Source organism: Epinephelus lanceolatus, chromosome 21, assembly GCF_041903045.1.
Source record: "Epinephelus lanceolatus isolate andai-2023 chromosome 21, ASM4190304v1, whole genome shotgun sequence".
Classification (NCBI taxonomy): Eukaryota; Metazoa; Chordata; class Actinopteri; order Perciformes; family Serranidae; genus Epinephelus; species Epinephelus lanceolatus.
Window position 1 is genome coordinate 28382345 of NC_135754.1, and position 14316 is coordinate 28396660.

The 14316-nt window shown below is 42.7% G+C and overlaps 1 protein-coding gene across 1 annotated transcript; it reads left to right on the top strand.

Moving 5' to 3' along the window:
• Positions 1-294: 294 nt before the first annotated feature.
• LOC117246833 (cerebellar degeneration-related protein 2-like) lies at positions 295-9512 on the top strand. Its single transcript, XM_033610816.2, has 6 exons — positions 295-516; positions 1152-1264; positions 3503-3651; positions 3766-3936; positions 8230-8443; positions 8881-9512. Exons 1-6 carry the CDS (start codon positions 435-437, stop codon positions 9487-9489), a joined length of 1338 nt encoding a protein of 445 aa, XP_033466707.1. The 5' UTR covers positions 295-434; the 3' UTR covers positions 9490-9512.
• Positions 9513-14316: the final 4804 nt, after the last annotated feature.

Genomic DNA, 14316 nt, shown 5'->3' on the forward strand with positions numbered 1-14316 from the left:
ATTTTAACCCAAACCATTTTTTTTCATAACCTTAACTAATGGATGTCTTTCTGGCAGAAAGCCCTCAAGGACACAGACACGGACCTTAAACTGTAGAATAATGATAAATAACAGCAGCAGGTATTTATGCTTTATGTCATGCATTTATCCAGAATTATGCAAATTTCTAGACATTTGTTTGTCCCATCAGCTGCTTGTATTTTGAAATTCAAAACCGGAAACACACCCTCTCACGCAGCCGGCAGAGTGTCGTCAGCGGTGAGCCGTCTGTCCCTCCGTCTGTCCGTGTGTCTGTGTGGAGATGAGCACACACCGGTGCCGGTTGCAGGCGTGCAGACAGCGCCGGGAGGGACGCGGACTGAACCGTTCATCAGCATTGTGTCATGATTAAAAATAATCCTCAGACTGTGTGACTGACTCTTTAAACCGTGAAGATGCTGACAGACATGATCGTGGAGCAAGAATTTGAGATCAAGGAGGAGGAACCGTGGTACGACAAGCAAGACCTTGAGCATGGTACAGTTTCCTCTCAGTCTTTGTCTCTGAACCACATTTATCTTTTTATATTAGTCACACTCAGATAACTTAAATATGGATATTAAAGCTGTTTAAAATTTGTACCACAGTACTATAGCACTATTAAACCCTGCAGGTGCACAGGATGTTACATTTGTGGGGATTTCTATGTGATTTTCTGACCCTATAATATTTAATATTTCAATTTAGGGTGTTTTGTGTAGTCTATAAGCTGTGTTAGTGGAAATGAGGCACCTAGACAGGCTGCAGGAAAAGACAGGAGTCAGCAGGACACTCAGATATGCGGCAAAGTGAAAAAAACAAAAGGTCTGTCTAAAATGAAGACTTCATTCACCTCCTTCATGCTTTCACACTGAAGCGTGTGGTCTGTCGGGTCAGTTAATACATAATAAGAAACCCAGCAGTCCTTCATTTTTAAGATCTTGAATATCCAGCTCAGGACAGGGGCTAACCCTTGTGGCACATATTTTAAAAAGTGGGTTACTGGACTCCGGCCAACCCACAACAAAACCTCACAAAGCTGCTTGTTCAGCAAAGTCGTCATATCTCCATCAGTGAGACGAAACTATGAGCACCCAAAGCACTGATGGTTCCTCACTCCGTCTCTGCTGCAGACCTGCAGCTGGCTGCCGAGCTGGGGAAGAGTCTTCTGGAGCGAAACAGGGAGCTGGAGCAAGGGCTGCAGCAGATGTACTCCACCAACCAGGAGCAACTGCAGGAGATCGAGGTAAAGCAATGTCTGTCTCCATGTCTTACCTTTATCTAGGAAGCAGAGTATACTGTGAATAAGATGGGGGAAGTGGTCATGAAGCACTGATTTAATCTCCTCTGCTGTATTTAATTGTAACATCACAGGTTTATTTTGGTTTAGAGAGACCAAAGCAAAAGCTCAGGTTCTCCCAGACTTCAGGTCCAGTTTTAATTTCATTGAGTAAGGTCCGTCTTGGCATTAAATCTCTCCCTACACGTCTCTGCTGACACTCAGAGTTAATCTCTTAAGACTGGATACTTGTGACGTCACAGGTCTGATTTCAGATCATGACCTGTGCTGCAATTCATTATCTGTCTCTTTAATTACCGCCAGTCTTTACGGGAATGAAAGGCATCTATTAATAAAGCCATAAAAAAATCCTTAAAAGTAGAATCAACCCGTTAAACTATAACATACTGGACACACATTAACGTTTATTCGTTGACGTTTTGACAGTTTGTGTGTCCGTGTAGTTAGATGTTTAACTCATGCTGACAGCAGGTCTGTTGTCTCTGTCAAGTTGATGTTCAGTGTTTTTTCTGTCTGTTGATTTTCAGCAGGCAGATTAGATGACGAAAGGTTCAAAGTGTCCTCGCAGGCCGATAAGATAACCTGTTCTTAAGGAAACTGTCACTTAAAGGAGCCAGTGGTTTAGAGACGTTCAAGTGTGAATGGGAAACACAAACGTCAGAGTTTCTCATTACATTTCTTTAAGGCTGCGCTTTTTCAAGTTGAAAGTCTTTACTAATGTACATTATATAATTTGTTGGGAATTAAATGACATAACAATGGTCAATGGAAACCAAAATCATCAACCCACTGAGGCCTGTATGCACTCCCAACAACATCTGGGCATACTCATGATGGTGTTAAGGGGGATCTCCTCCCAGACTTAGATCAGAGCATCAGGGACAGTCTGTACTTGGTGGTATCTGATGCACCGTTACATAACGTTCCATAGGTGCTCCATTGCATTTAGGTCAGGGGAACGAGAGGGCCGGTCAATGGCATCAATGCCTTCATCATCCAGGAGCTGCTGAAACACTCTGGACACATGAGGCCGGGCATTGTCCCGCACCAGGAGGAACCCAGGGCGTGCTGCACCAGGAGGAACCCAGGGCCCGTTGCACCAGGAAGAACTCAGGGCCCACTGCACCAAGAGGAACCCAGGGCCCACTGCACCAGGAGGAACCTAAGGCCCACTGCACCAGGAGGAACCTAAGGCCCACTGCACCAGCGTAAAGTATGACAATCGCTCTCAGGATTTCATCCCGGTACCTACAGCAGTCACGGTACCGCTGGCTGTGACATGGTGGATTATGTTACAGGCAGCATAACGTTCACCACAGCGTCTCCAGACTCTTTCACGCCTGTCACATGTGCTCGGTGTAAAGCTGCTCTCATCTGTGAAGAGAACGGGGCGCCAATGGCAGACCTGCCAATTCTGGTGTTCTCTGGTGAATGCCAATCGAGCTGCACGGTGCTGGGCTGTGAGCACAGGTCCCACTCGAGGACGTCAGGCCCTCATGCCACCCTCATGGAGTCTGTTTCTGACGGTGTGGTCAGAAACATGCACACCAGTAGCCTGCTGGAGGTCATTTTGTAAGGCTCTGGCAGAGCTCCTCCTGTTCCTCCTCACACAAAGGAGCAGATACCGGTCCTGCTGCTGGGTTGATGTTGTTCTACGGCCCTGTCCAGCTCTCCTCGTGTAACAGCTGGTGTCCTGGTATCTCCTCCATGTTCTTGAGACAGCAAACCATCTTGTGGCTGCACATACGGATGTGCCATCCTGGTTGAGCTGGACTACATGTGCAGCCTGATTGGGCTGCAGGTACCGCCTCATGCTAGCAGGGGGGCACAGGGCTACACTGGAGATGCTGGTCTACCACTGCCTCGGGCAGTAGTTTTGTTTGTGTTATTGTGTAACTTTGGCATTTCAGAGGGTTAGTTCGCATTCACCAAAGTCACACAATAACACAAACTGACTAACTGATTGATGCAGCAGTAGACCAGCAGCTCCTGTGTTTGGTGAGCCAAAATGACTGTGAGAAAATGAGTCTTGTGGCTTTGACGAAAACATAGATTGGGAACTGAAGCTGTTAATGGCTTCCCAGTCAGAACAGGCTGTCTGACACAAAGTTAGGTCTCAATAGAAACAGAGCATCCACTTAAACTCATGTCCTCATTCCCGTCCCTCTGTCGTCTCTCCTCCAGTACCTAACGAAGCAGGTGGACCTCCTCCGGCAGGTCAATGACCAGCACGCTAAAGTGTACGAGCAGCTGGACGTGTCGGCTCGAGAACTGGAGCACAGCAACCACAAACTAGTTCTGGACAACAGGACGGCCCAGCAGAAGATCCAGGGGTGAGACAGGAGTTGTATCTGTTCTAGAAAAGCAGTAAGAAACATCTTTCCAAGTCTTTGAGACTAAAATGTCCCTCATGAGTTACCTAACGAAGCTGTGTTTTCTCTGTTCAGGCTGACAGAGACGGTGGAGCTGCTGCAGACGCAGGTGGAGGAGCTGCAACATCAGGTGGAGGAGATGAAGCTGAGTCCCTCTCCCCCTCCGAAGCCTCCGCACAGAGAGAAGTGGCCACCTCGCAGCACTCAGAGTGTGTCCTGCCTGAAAGAGCTGCAAAACACACTCAGGTGAGGATATTCCAATACTGTGTCGGTGCTCAGTCGATTACAGACTGCTGCTTTCCTCCATTTTATAACATCATAGATTTCATATTTTGGGGTTGGTCAGACCAAACAAGGAAGACGACACAGTGGGCTCATAGAACTTTTGATGGACTCTTTTCACTATTTTTTTTAAAATGTTTTATATATTTAACTTAATTAAGAATTTAAATTAATTGAAAAAAAAAAATAAGAGTTTACTACTGATCAGTTGCTAGGCAAGTGTAAATTGAAAAAAATTGGCTTTTGTAAGCGAAAACTAGCAATTTAAAGGAATTCTTGGGAGAAATACACCAATTCTCTTTTTGGATGAGAGTTAGATACGATACGGTATGATACAATGCGACGCAATGCAATACGTTACCATACGATATACTTTATTGTCCCTGTAGGGAAATTTGTCTTCGACTTAGGAGCGGCACAAGTATTGCTGCCTTACAATAAAAGTCCAGAGGAAATGAAAAGCACACACCATAAAAAAAAACACATGTAAAGATACAAAGATGGATACTCCTCTCATATCTTCGCCCAGAAGCTACGAAGCTACGTCCACATAACTGCTAATTACATAACTGCTGTTAGCAGTCTCATAAACATGCTTAATGTTTAATTATTCACCTCAAAGTGTGTCTTGGTGTATTTTGATGGGATGAGAGCTGAGAGGACTCAACCCAAAAAAACTTTTGTCATTAACTTATTCCTTAACCTGGTGGGGAAAAAGCTCTTAAATGCCTTGTCACCGATCCAGAAGCTCTTTGTAAGCTTCAAGAAGGAAAGCAGCAAATCCTCCGCTGAGTCCTCCTGGCTTTAGCTCTGCTCTGTGTGTGCTAATCCTATGCACTGGCAGTCGGCCATGTCTCCCTCACAGTGAGTCTTACTCTGAATATCTCAAGCTGTGGTCACTTCCTCTTGGCCTGGACTGTGCTGATGTCACAGGCTCATCCACTGCCTCAGTTTAGTCCACAGACTGTGTAAAGTAATGGACGTAGCAACTGTGACGTCACTCATTTGTTGGTGGTCTCCTGTTGTGAAGCCCCGAGTTTGGCATTTTGGTTGTCGCCATCTTGGATTATCTTGGAGCCAGAATTGACCGTATTTGGACTAGACTAGTCGATCTGACTTAGGGTGCTTTCACACCTGCCCTGTTTGGTTTGGTTTGGTTTGGTTCAGTCAAACTCAAGTTCGTTTGCCCCCTAAGTGCTGTTTGTTTGGGCAGGTGTGAACACAGCAAAACAACCACACGGAGACCTTGTTGAAGAGGTGGTCTCGGTCCAGTTACAACTGAACTCTGGTGCAGTGCGTTTGTGGTGAGAACGTGTTCCAACCTGGATCTGAACCAACTGCAGTCACATGACACATTGTTTGGGTTAAACATGAGCATGTTACAGTCGTGGAGGATTATTAATGTGCACCTCCTCCTGTACTGCCTTAATATGCACATTTGGCAAGAATGACCATTACATAACCAGAAGTTGTACATAGTATTATAACACTGGCCTTCTTATCAGCTAAGCTGGTCCTCTTAATGAATTGGAAAGAAAGTAAATGGAATAGTTTCAGTGCGGAGAGCTGGTGTAAGGACTTTATGGACTTGCTATCAGTGGAACAAGCTGCTCTAATTCTCCAAGTCGATGACAGGCCTGATGAACTTAATGGACTTTTGAGCTTCATAAGATCCTGTCTTGAGGAAGTTGGATTATATTCTGTATTATTAAATCTTTGCTGTTACATGATATGCCCCCTCTGTTTTTTGATCACTGTCTATCTAAACGGGTGAATTACATAAAATTTCACCCACTGTACAGTTTTCATGAATGTTCAAATTAGCTACAGAGACCAAAACATTTTTTTTCCCCAGGCTGTAAACATGTTCATTGCTGCTGTAAAGTTGGGCGTTTAAACATTGGGGTCTATGGGGAGTGAGTGCCGTCTGGAACCAGCCTCAAGTGGCCGTTCAAAGAACTGCAGTTTTTGGCACTTCCGCCTTGGCTTCAGTTTTTAGCCCCGGAGGTTGCCGTGTAATCCTGTCAGGACTGCTCCCTCAAATTATCCAGGTCAGATGGACGGAAATCTCAGTGATAAACACTACAGCGAAACATAAGACAGGTGTGAACTGTGGTGCATGAGGTTGGAAAAAAAGAGGTCAAAGTCTGAGCCGGAGGAACTGAACATGTCTCGATATCTCTGTAGGCTGAAATTGTTTCTTCAGCTGATTTCTAATCTTCTCTGTTCTGCTGAGAAGTACTTAATTCCTTGCTTAGCGTTTTTTTTCTTGGCCTTATCTACTGTTATTTTATCTGTTTTCAGCTGTGTATTGGTTTGGTTTATCTTATCAAAAATACTGTATACACCGAGCATACATGGGAAAATGTACACAGTTTAAAACAGATATCCAAGATAAATAAAGTAGAGTATAGGGTATGTATAAAAAATGATTTTGATTGATTTTAACTTTTTTTTTTTTTTTTTTTTTTTTTTTTTTAGAAAAAAAAAAAATGCTGGGACCAGAAGCTCTATAGCTCACTCTGTACATTGGGTCACAAGAATGTCTCCTCCCTTTGGCAGCCACAGTTTTTGCCCTAGGAGGCTGAAATTTGGCATGGAGGTCAAGTGTTTGTGTGTGTGAGAATCTTTGGGTTTGTGTGACTAGTGGTGTCGTGGAAGCTATACACAGTTATACGGGTTGTACCCACCTCTTTAGCTCTTGCTTTTTTTGTCCACTAGAATCAAAACGTGATCACAGACCAAAAGACACTTGCATGCAAAAAGACCATTAATAGGAACTGGCTGAAACATGACCCTCCATGTCCGAGACAGTGGAAGGACATTGTAGAGGAACTGTACTATTAAAAATTATGTTATGTTGACATCATGGGGACAGAATTTACAGTTGAAAAAAGGTAATAAATCTCAATATATTTTATCGCAATACTCAGCATATCAAAATAATATCGTATCGTGGATCCTCTGGAGATTCCCACCCCTACCACTTATCAGCTGAAAACCCATTGTAACTGAGAGTAAGCCCACTTCCTCCTCGGTAACCTGCCCATCTACCTAGTAGTACACCCACCTCATCAACTACTGCTGCACCACTGGGCGTGGCATGTGCGTACATGGTTGCAACCATTGAGCCTTAGGCCTTGTTTACACGGATACCGATTTTTATTTATCCCGTACAAAAAAATTCTGGGTTTACACAGTCAGTTGTGAAAACGATATCCCTGTTTACACAAAAACGCCAAAAAACGGCAGAATTTTGCTGCAATTAGCATGCCAGGGCAGTAGGTGGCGATACGTTGATACATATATTTTTAAAAACTTTCACTTTGGAAGCCGTTTTTGAAAATCTCGTTTTCAGAAATATACGGAAGTGTATAAACAGGCCCTTGGCACTACTTTAAATCCCCAACGCCATGTGCCAGACATTTAACAAGACTGGAACAATTCTGCCTATTTTAAATGTCACACAAAGTCAGCTCAGATACTGTGGCTCATGACCTTTGGTAGATGTCGTCATCATCTCTCCACGGTGCACTTCCTGTCACCTTTCACTTTGTTTTGGCAGATAAGCAAAAGATAAAATGCTCACAGTCAGTTATGAAAGAGAAGATAAATTATCAGCCTGCATGGTAATTATAAAGGCCATATAGGAACAGTTGACACAGCTACATACACTCAAGGTCCACTTGCTCACCTGTTCTGGAGATTTTGTCTGTCACATGGTCTTTAGTAGCAGTAGAAACCGTTTTTTGAGTAACTGGGGATGTATGAAAAATTAATGAAAATGTAGAAGTCCTGAAAAGCTTTGGGAATTAATCTGGAAATGTATGAAACAACTGTCGTCACAACTGTAGACAAACACAGCTTGTCCTGTTTACACTTAATACATTAGAAAACAGGATATAACCTGATGATTTATGGGTTTTAAAGCTGGTAGGTGGTTACCATGGGACAGAGGCAGGCTAGCTGTTTCCACCTGTTTCCAGTCTTTATGCTAAGCTAAGCTAGTTGTCTGCTAGCTCGAGCTTCATGTTTACTATACAGAAATGAGAGCGATATCAATCTCCCAATCTATCCGTCAAAAAAAAAGGAGAATAAATGTATTCCTCAAAATGTTGAACTACTCCTTTAATGGATTGACAGTCTGCATGACAACAGATTCTAACAACATTCATTGTATCGAATAATAAGAAAAATCCAATTCAGGAAACGCATCCTTAAATGCACAGAGTTCTAACTGTCTGTGTTTCTGTGTAGGTATGACTACGATGAACCCTCAGATGGCCTCCAGTCCTCCGACATGTCGTGGCACGAAGAGGAGCAGGCGTCGCTTCGACAATCCCTCCGCAACCTCCAGACTCAGTTCGCCAATGAGCGTGCTCGGAGGGAGCAGTCAGAGCGAGAGGCCGAGCTGCTTGCCAGAGAAAATGCAGCGCTGGAGCAGCAGCTGGCAGGGATGGAGGGCTGTCAGGTATGTCTGACCGATACATCTCTCACCTGTGAGTTTGTTTGCACAGAACACATTCACAAAGAACAAGTGTAGTGAAACCAAACCCTGTTCTTTTTTCCTAAACCTAACCACGTGTTGTTGTTGTTCAAGGGGAAAAAAAAGCCACTTTGTGGTTTTGTACCGACATAGTGCGTTTATTTTGAAAGAGACTGTATGTAAATGTTAAATTTCCTGTGAAAACAGAAGTGTATTTTGAAAGAAGACGATACACGTAACAGGCAGAACTTGACATGGTGTCGCAGAACGTCAACAACCAACACACCCAGGGTACCTTGCACGTTGTATGTGGACATGGAAAAGCCTCAGGGATTCACTCTTGGTCTTTCTGAAACATGTCAGTGATGCTCTCAGTTTGTGTTTGTCCTCTCTGACATCCTCCTTTTCTCTGTCTGCTTCAGGTCCGAGTGGCAGAGCTGGAGCGCGAGGCGGAGGAGCTTCGTCAGCTCTGGAAATCAGATTCCTCCCAGAGATCCACCAGACCGGACGTCATCCACAGCCTGCTGCGCAACTCCATGTTCCTCAACGCGGAGGAGGAGAATGATGGCGCTGCAGAGAAAAGCCCCTGGGTCCTGAAGCGCTGGGACAGCGAGCGGCTGATGAAGGCGACACATATGCCTGACTCTCCCGACAGGATCTATGACCACGAGTGCTCCTGCGTGCGTCGGGCCGAGGTGGTGAAGTATCGTGGGATCTCGCTGCTAAATGAGGTCGACGCCCAGTACAGTGCCTTGCAGGTGAAGTACGATGAGCTGCTGCGGCGCTGCCACCTGGTGCAGCAGGAGGAGGAGCAGGATGGGCAGACCCATAGGTCGGTCCAGACTGCATCTCTCGCTGCCACTTGTCCTACTCTCACAGACATGGGGGACTTTACAGACGACTTTCACCAGCCGGAGTATAAGGAACTTTTTAGGGAAATCTTCTCACGCATTCAGAAAACCAAAGAGGACCTGATTGAGAACAGAGGGCGACTTTCAGCTGGTGAAATGCTGCCTATTTTGCATCAATAGCTCGCAAAAAAAAGAAAGAAAAAGATGCTTCAAGATTTATTATTGTCTTCCAGTTAAAGAGCGACTCTTTGGAAAGACTCTTACAGCAGCACTTGACGTTAACTCTACACTTTACTGTATGTTATCCGCCCAGAAATGGTGATCGCCTTGGGAAGGGGTTAAGAGACGAGAGTGATACAGGAACCAGAAGGCCAAACACCACCAGCTTATGTCTCAGATGAGGCTCATTTTGCACAGAAACACCAGTGCCTAACGCCGCCGTCTCTACTGTGCAATCACTCTACCTCACTTTGCACAAACAAACTCCTGAGGAAATCATTTCTGGGTCTTCCTTTATCGGTAACACTTTATTTTATGGGTCCTATAGTTTCCTAGAAAGATGTAAGTTTCACAGAAAGTTTCCTGGAAAATATGTAAAGATGTAATTTGGTGCTAATAACAGAGAGAATGGTAGTTCAGCTCACAGGGTGTGGACTGTGATTATGAGCCTGCCATTGGCCGCCTGTTTCAGATGGAATTCTCCCCTTCCACTATCTGCGTGCTACAGTTTCCAAAGTCCCTGACGCTATGTGAAACTAGTCCCGCCAAACCTGAGACACAAGACATGAAACAACCTCTGAGCTAAAAACAGCAGCGCTCGCCTCCCCACCCTGCAAATGTTCTACCGAAACAAGTTCCCTCCCAGGTGTAACCAAAAGACTTTTAGGTTACCCCTAACCCTAAAGTCTTGAAGTCAGTGCACAGTGGGTCAGCTAAACCATCGGTTCCCAACTGGTCAAGCCTCAGGATTCAGGTTTCTCCTTAGTCATTAGTTCAAGGTCCACACGGTTTAATACATTCAGCATCATACTTGCGCTTGGCCATGTTGTCGGGCTAGTCTGCTGTCTCTGTTAAGCTTTCAGTTATTCACCCACTCTACAGCAGGAATGGCACTTCAAAATAAAAGCTCTGTGCTGGAAATTCACTGGACTTCACAATAAAGTATGTTTTTCACAAACTTGACATATTGGTGAGTCACTTGCGGTCCATTCAGAATGGACCTGCAACCCACCAGGTAGGAACCACTGAGCGAAACAATCAGAAGTTATATACAGTTATACGACAATTCAATGTTTGTATATGGAAGATCAAGTTTCCAAGTAATTTTCTTTCTCAAAAGAAATCAAACTGCTTTCCGCTTTAGACCAAAGATTGACGATGAGGCGAGACACTTGAAACTACCTGCAATGCCCCAGTTTGCTAGGTTCTGAAAACCTGCCAGTTTACACCAATGTGACTTGACGAGACGGTGTATCGTCTCCAATAGCAACTACTCTCTGAACTTGCTTTGTAACGTCAAGCTTTTCTGGCTTATTTTGCAGCTGAATATAATTTTTATCTTCTTAAAATATGAATGAGAGTAGTGATAGTGAACATCCCAACCCTCACCTATGGTCATGAGCTCTGGGTAGTGACCGAAAGAATGAGATCGTGGATACAAGCAGCCGAAATGAGTTTCCTCCGTGGGGTGGCTGGGCTCAGAGATAGGGTAAGGAGCTCGGACATCTGGAGGGAGCTCGGAGTAGAGCCGCTGCTCCTGTGCGTCGAAAGAGGTCAGTTGAGGTGGTTCGGGCATCTGATCAGGATGCCTCCTGGGTGCCTCCCATTGAAGGTGTTCTGGGTACGTCCCACTGGTAGGAGGCCCTGGGGTAGACCTAGAACACGCTGCGTACATACCTCATCTGGCCTGGGAACGCCTTGGGGTCCCCCAGGAGGGGCTGGAAAGTGTTGCTGGGGAGAGGGACGTCTGGGGTGCTTTGCTCAGCCTGCTGCCCCTGCGACCCTGCCCCGTATAAGCGGATGAAAATGGATAGATGGATATCTACATAGGGAGAGGGTCCTCGGAGTTCGTCATGTTGATTCTTCAGTAGCCCAGAATGGACAAACCAAACACTGGCTCTAGTTCTGCAATCTTGTGGCTAGATGCTACTAAATCCTACACACTGGGCCTTTAAAAAATGACTTACATGATGAATTGATTATCTAAATAGTTGCTGAATTATTTTGTGTTGATCAGCTAATCAACTAATCAACCAGTTATTTCAGCTTTAACCAGGACCGTGACCTAAAAAGTCAAAACTGTTGGTTAGTCCCAAATGACAAACTAAGCTGTTCTTTTCAGGAAACTTGCAAGATTATTATCACAAAATTACGGATCCATAATATAAAATGTTATGTGTAATGTATGCTGTATCTGCTCTTTGATTTGTTTACTGAGCTCCGATGATCCAGTGTGAACTTTTTTAATTTATTTTTTCTTTGCAGCTATTTGCAGCCGGTGATAGTTATGCCTGCGCCTATAAGAGCGACTGATCTAAGTTGTTACATTGGTGAAGGAGTTTATATTGTTGGTGATTCAAGGTGCTCAAACATATTTAGGACCTTTTGTAATTGTGACATTTCTTTCTAAAAAACAAAACAATACTTGATTATTGTGTGATAGGTTAGATGACTGTGAGTGAATGTTATATTAAAGGGAAGTTCTGAGGTTTACCAAAAGACTAACTCTATGTACTTGATGATGTAACGGCCTCCTGGTATATATATCATATATCATAAAGTCATGTTTGATTAGAAGCTTTTCTCAGCAAAACTTCTGTTGCTTTTGCTGCCTGACGTCCACGTGTCCTCGTTAAGCTTAAGACTGTGCGCACAGTTTGTAGATGTCTGTGAAATCACGTTGAGATGCACTTTAGAAATTGCACATTATCAAAGCTCTTCTGACACTTTACGTATGTAGTTATTATCAAGTGTCCTGAATAATCTGCAGTATGTATGTATGTACAATGTGTTTCTACCTGTTTCATGATTGGACCTTGGGGCTTAATGTCTGAGCCATAAAACATGAAGCAAGCCAAGACAGCGGGGTTGTGTCTTTTTTTTGATGAGTCAGTTCATTTAAAGATATAATTAAACTTTATTCATAGAGGCGGTGTCACTTGGGCATCATAAATCACTTAATTTGATGTAATAAAACTGCTTTGACACCAGACACACTGCTGCACTTCAAACACAATCAACAAAAATAAAAATGACCAAAGAGCAATCATTAACAGCTAAAATCAGTTACGTAACCTGAGCCCCGATTTACTGGTCCATCTACGTCCCAACCCTCACCTATGGTCATGAGCTCTGGGTAGCGATAGACCTTTTTGTTAAAGATCAAGATCCTTTTTGTTAAACCAGAAACAGCCCCGAAATTGCCATTGCCAAACCCACCAGACTCCATTTAAATTAACAGTAATTTTATCATCATAAAACACGCTTCATTCAAAGTCAACAGACACAAAATAAAAATAACAAAAGCCATCTTGGTTTGTCTTTCCACTGTTGCAGCAATCACCAACTCGGGTTCGGTTTAAATAAACCCTTAATTCACTCAGTAAGGTGTGAAAGCAAACTGTTTCTATACACATCAAAATGACTGTTTTTTTAAATGGAGTCTGGTGGATTTACTCTGTATGGATCCTTTCAGTACTGTCTTCCGACGCTTCTATTAACAGCCTGAGCCTGACAGTGGCAAAAATAAGCACTTCGACAATGAGCATACCCTGAATGGTTTAATTGCAGCCTGTTTTGCAGCTGCCAGTCATAGTGCTCAATTAAAGTCAATTAAATACAAAACATGGAAAAAGATAAGAGTCCAGGTTGAAAAAAATACCAAAGTTAACCTTTAAGTATCAATAAATGAATAAATAAATGCACAAGTAAAAACGGGAATAAATATATTTGATATTGATATGAATAATTAAATAAATATTTATAATTATTTTTTAATAATTATTAAATATTCAATAATTAACAATCAAGAAAAAATATTTATTTATATAAAATACATAAAACTTGATAAACAAGACATCATTAAATAAATACATTAAATAAAATGAAAAAAAAACACCTATAATTATGTAATTTCAAATGTTTTTCCTGTAGTTATATATTAAATTTCCATATTTATTGATTACTGTATTTTTAAGACATTTATTGATACTTAAGCAATTTTTCATCAATTAAATGTACCTGTTTCTTTAAATAATAACATAGATAAATGAACAGAAACTGTAGTTTTTCATGAGATATGTTCATTACTTAGATTTAAATCAAACATCAAAAGAGCATCTCTCTTTATGCATAAAATTTTAGTTATAAATCAAAAGAAATCATACAAACTAAAAATGTCACCTCACTAACCCAGGGTCTGACATCCTGTAACATAACACCACTGATAATACGTAATAATGACAAAAGAACAAATCAGAAGAGTTGACATTACGTTTATTGATCAAAGTAACAAACCAATGAAAAAAAAACAGTCATGTCATTATTTGATGATGTAACACTAAATTTTTACTCTCGAAGGTTTAAATGAGAATCAAAGTATTACTGTTCCTGTAATTCTGAATATGAATGAATGGGAGTTTGTCTTGTGAGGCACTTTCGATGGAGGCTCATAATAGCAGCACATGGCGATACACCAGCGTATCCATAGCAACAACTCCCACATAACCTCCCCAGATGGCGGGCCGGTGTTTGTACCAGACCACAATCCGTTCGGTCCACACATATGTTCCACTTTGTTCATACAAATGGATTCAACAGACAGGTTTATGATCAAACTGTGATGAAATTCATATTCAAAATTGCATCTTTATTGGCCGCCATCAAAATTAGTCTCTTTCATTAAAGGAAAACCATTTGAAATCTGTACGTTCGACCACAAACAAACTTCAACAGCATCCACTTTGTCTCTCATTTTGTATTTCAGTGCACGTTCGACTGAGTACGACA